Source organism: Arachis ipaensis, chromosome B02 (assembly GCF_000816755.2).
Source record: "Arachis ipaensis cultivar K30076 chromosome B02, Araip1.1, whole genome shotgun sequence".
In the NCBI taxonomy this organism is placed as follows: domain Eukaryota; kingdom Viridiplantae; phylum Streptophyta; class Magnoliopsida; order Fabales; family Fabaceae; genus Arachis; species Arachis ipaensis.
Genome location: NC_029786.2, coordinates 95,332,648 through 95,337,808, shown reverse-complemented (window position 1 = coordinate 95,337,808; position 5,161 = coordinate 95,332,648). Strand labels below are relative to the sequence as shown.

Genomic DNA, 5,161 nt, shown 5'->3' with positions numbered 1-5,161 from the left:
CATCAACTATTCTAATTTTTAAAATTTTAAAATTAAAAATAAAAAAAAGATTGACTTGAATTGGCTTATATGGTACTCCCTAGACTTTTTCATAGCTAACATTTTTTCTTGATATTCAATAGGGCCTAGAAAGGCCAAGAGAAATTACATACTAATACTGATCACATACTAAACGAGCTATGGTGACTCTCTACAATCATCATCAATGATCATTCTAAGTTCTGGGGGAGGTAGATCTACATAGTGAAAACCTGGTTGTTGCTTGATGCTTTCTTTGGACAACCAATCTGCTGCTCTATTTCGCTCTCTATAGATGTGTCTAAAAAAAATGTACCAATTCTATTGTGTGAGCCTATGTATGCTTCTGATGAGAGCATCAGAATGTATGTTCTTTCATCCCTTTGCTGTTGGTGATAACTTTATAGGTGTTCTTTGAATTAGTTTCGACAATAATTTTTCTTAAACCAAGGGTTCATGCTACTTTATAGATTCTTCAAATTCTTTCATCACGTCAATAGCATTGTTCAGTTTTTTGAAAGGAGAAAAAAAAATTTTCTTTGCATCTTCATTTTCATATCCACCAACACGCAATCATAAATTGAAAGATCCATGATTCTTTGGTGTTGGATCCAATACTATCTATAAGGTTCCATCAGATCCAAGCTTAGCTTTAAAGGGAGCTTTAAAAGAGGAGAGAATGTAAATTTAATTTAATTTTAATTTAATTCTTGCTGGCATGAAATTTAGCTTAACTTTGGTGTTGTATCATTTTTAAACTTTATTTTAATTTATGTTATGTTATAATTATAGTTATATAAATTTTAAAATTTAATTTTGATGGTTAGATTTTACTAATTAATAGAGATAAATAGAAACAAGATAGATACTAACAAAAATAGATAAGCGTATTTTTTTTACTACTTTACAAATAAAATGAGATAAATTCTGTATAAATTATTGTAAAATAGGATGAGTTAGGATAGGACAAAAATTTGTTCTTATTCTCCTTTAGCTTTGCCAACCTGTGTGTGCATAAAATTAAAATTGAATACTATTATAATAAGTTAAGATTAACGTACTAACAACAAACATTACGTCATTTCAATGAGTTATAATTCAAATATCTCTATACTTACCTAAAAATTCGCAAATTTGAGTCTCTCCATCTTTAATATAAAAAAAAACACTACGCCATAATAACAATAATAATAACACATAACACAGACTAACAATAAACACATGGGTACAAAGTTGGTTACGTTAAATTAAAGAGGACAAACGCCATTTAAAAAGAAAAAGAATAAAAGCGTAACCATCTGACTATCACAATTCACAGGGAATCGAATAATCCTAAGAGCATATAATTCCAAAAATATTTAAAAAAAATAAAAATCTATCTAAATCAATTTAATATAATAAGAATGAATAAATGGAGAAAATACATACATCAAATAAAAATACATAGACTCCCTCGGTCCATAATTGTTTATAAAAAAATGTTCAAATCATATTTAATTTCCCGTTCACACATGAACTTATCAAAAGAGGGAAAACTAATAAGAAAATGAAAATATTTGGTAATCAAAGAAAATTAACCAAAAACAGCCATAACTTGCCTTATTTAGCATTCATTAATTGTTGCGATAATTAATTAATACTAAATAAAATAAATTTTGGCTGTTTTTTTTTTTTCTATCTAACATTACCCATAAAATATATGCCAAATTAAATGTTTATAGAGAGCTTCACACATTAGTGTCAAAAATGTAAATGACTATATGTTTACAGATTTGTTGGAAATTGCGTTTACAGATTAGCTAGATACAAATAAAATGATGATAATAAAGGATGTGTGAAATTGCAAAATTAAACAATTAAAATGCAAAAAACTTTTATTTTTTTGATATTCTTGATTATTGACCCTAAAAGAACTGGCTCACAATAGCAACTTCTATTTCCAATCAACCATAATAATAAAAAACACAAAGCAAGAACACGAGAAAAAGATGCATGAATCATCATCAATGATGATAAACAAAAACATCGTACTGAACAAGAGTATCCCCAGAAGCCGCATCAAATTTCAAAGTCCTCAATTCAGCATACCCTTTTGCAAACCTAAAAACCCCACTTCCACCAACAACAGGAATCTCCCTCACTTTATTCAAAGCAACGTTCCTTCCAACAATATCAATGGTGCTTCCATTGTATCTCCCTTCATAGAATACAAAGCTTTCCACCATTAAAAGATCAAGCTCTGTTTCCGAAACCAAGACATAGAAGCCCTGAGCTCTTCCAATAACCTTGGAGGTTAAGTTTGGGCCTATGGTTAAAGCATTGTCTATTACCCTAACCAAGCCAAAGCTGGAACTTGTGTTGAACTTTGGAATTGGTTGAACTATTGGGATTGAAGTTGCGTTTGGTCCTCCAACTATGTCTTGCCAATAGAATCTGAAGTGGGATAGTGTTGGTTCTTTGTCTTGGCCGAGTAAGTTTCGGTCGATAGGGTTTCCGAAAGCGGGTTCGGCTTCTATGGTGACTGAGGAAGTGAAGGTGTTGAAAGAGAGGAGAAGAAAGAAAAAGAGAGTGAGGGTTTTTTGGGTGGTCATCTTTTTTTCTGTTTTATTATAGTGTATAGTTCTATTGATTGATATACTAGTAGTAGTAATGGTGGGGTGAGGAGAGTATAGGAGGAGGAATAAGAGGAAGAATTTATAAGCAATGGATTTAGGAGACCAAGTGAGTTGATGAGTTGAAGAATTTGACCTAATATTTGAGTATGTTTTAAATTTATACGAAAATGTTTGATAATAAAAAAAATTAGTAAAAAATAGTCATAATTTGTCTTATTTAATATTTATTAATTGTTGCGATAATTAATTAATCATAAATAAGACAAGTTCATTTTTTTTGTCTTCCTAGCATTATCAGAGTAGTGCTAGGTAAGAAAAAAATAGTGTATAATGTAGATATAGTACAGAATAAATACCAGTCTCATGATAAGCGAGTGGAGTACACCTGCTTATCAATAATATACTTATCACTCAACCTTCTTTTTCATGCCTGGAGTAATTAATTTCATTCCCAAAATTAATTTCAGTTTCCTCTAAATCAAATTCTTAAAATCTCTCATCTATATTTATATCAATTAAAATATAATTTTTGTCCAGTGAATTAACATCCGAAAACACTACAAAATTAACCCGAGTGAAAGATCAAGACTTTTCTCACCATTACATTCGATCCATAAGCTCACAACCGAGAAAAACGAAAAGACGCATAGAGGAGGAAACCCAGCAGCTTCGTCATCGGAGCATCGCATAGTCTTGTCTCCGACTCCTATAGCTATCTAGTTTATGTTTCGATTAATTGGCATATTTGGACTCCATTATCTATTATTGCATGTGACTAGATTCGATGTTAACGATAAAAGTTTTAGTCTTTATCTCATGTTGATAGGTTTGAAAAATGAGAAAAGCTTGTAAAAATGACGTTTTGGGGATGGAAATGAAGAAAAGACATTAAAAAAGGGATTTTTTTTTTCGTTTTTATAAATAGTCATGATTTTTTTGGGGTGTTACAGTTCTCCTGATTTTTTATTTGTTCAACCGTGGTATGTGTATGAAAAAATTGGTATTGGTGATTTGCTCCACAAAATCACTCTTCACATTTCATAGGGGAATAACACGAAGGAGATGGAGCATATGAAAGCACGTATATGAATCATTGGACCATTTTGTAGAATTTTACTGATTTGGAAACCATATTCATCAATTCTTTTAGCCTTAAAATAATAATGATAAGTTTAACTAAAATAAATTAACTAATAAAGAATGATAAACTTAATGTATGGTAAAACATCACATTCATCAAGTTAATTAAATTTCAAGTTTTGACAAAGTAGTATACTATATTTTGTTTTTAGAGTTGAAACCATTCAATTTCAAATAGATGATTACCTCACAAAGTATTAAAGTAGTGTTTTTTATTTTTGTTTTTTGTTTGTGTTTTATTTATTTGTCTTTCTCTATGCCAACGGTTTTGTTTTTCTTCCTATCACACATGCCCAGACTAAACCATATGGTGAACCANNNCACATAAGACATTCTAGTAAGATATAAATGTTTTAAAAATACTATTTTTAACAATAAAATCAGTTCTAATGTATTTGTGTATAAATATATGTGTGATTTAATTTGTTTTTAATATATATTTGTATTTCAACATATATTTTATATTTATGATTGTTTTTAATAACTGATTTTAGTGTATAAATAACATAATTATAAATATTTATACATTGGAGTGTCATCTATATGAACAAAAGAAAATTCAAGTGGCACTCTTGGGCTNNATATTATAGGTATACAATTATAATTATAATGATAATTAAAAATAATGTTATTATCTTATAATATAATATATCATAAAATAATTAGCTATGCCAAATAAGTTCAAAGCAAAGGTAAAATTTTTGCTGCAAGTTTGTTAGGCATTAACCTTACTTCATTCCAATCACATAAGCGATTCGGAGATAGATGAACAATTGATCAAAATGCACCTTTTTCCAAGTGCTTGAAGCCAGTGAATCAACTGTTGTGATTTTATTCTCTTTTTTATTGGATGAATCTAATAATATTTTTGTTAAAATATTCTCAATACAAAGAGTGTCATCTTTCTTTAAGTTTGAACATTGCAGACCTAAACATAGAAAATATATCATTTTTATTAGAACAGAATCAATTCGATACAAAATTTGTTAGAACTTCATCAATGTGAAAGGTTTATTTCCCATCACTTCCATATCTATTGATTTTTACAAACTGAAAAATCAGATTTTGTATTTACAAAGAAGTCAATATACCTCACGAATTAATAACAAAAAACTAATATACCATAGACGACGTGAGGCAGGACGGCGACAGCCCAACGGCACGGGACTGAGCGGTGAAGGCGGGACAAGGCGAGGCACGGGTGATAACAGGATGGCGCGAAGCAGGGGAACACGCAACGGAAATAGGTTAGAAAAGTAACCAGTGAACAAGGAAAGAGAGAAGATGACTGAGAGAATTGATTTTTTTGGGTGGGTTAAGATAAAAAACAAGAACAAACATAGATATAACAGATTTTTTTAAAATTGAAATTATTTTTAAGGTTAATT

General features: G+C 29.9%; 1 protein-coding gene across 1 annotated transcript; it reads right to left on the bottom strand.

The window, feature by feature from the left end:
- LOC107628490 (dirigent protein 22) lies at positions 1,993 to 2,753 on the bottom strand. The gene has a single exon (XM_016331141.2). It carries the CDS (start codon positions 2,607 to 2,609, stop codon positions 2,022 to 2,024), a length of 588 nt encoding a protein of 195 aa, XP_016186627.1. The 5' UTR covers positions 2,610 to 2,753; the 3' UTR covers positions 1,993 to 2,021.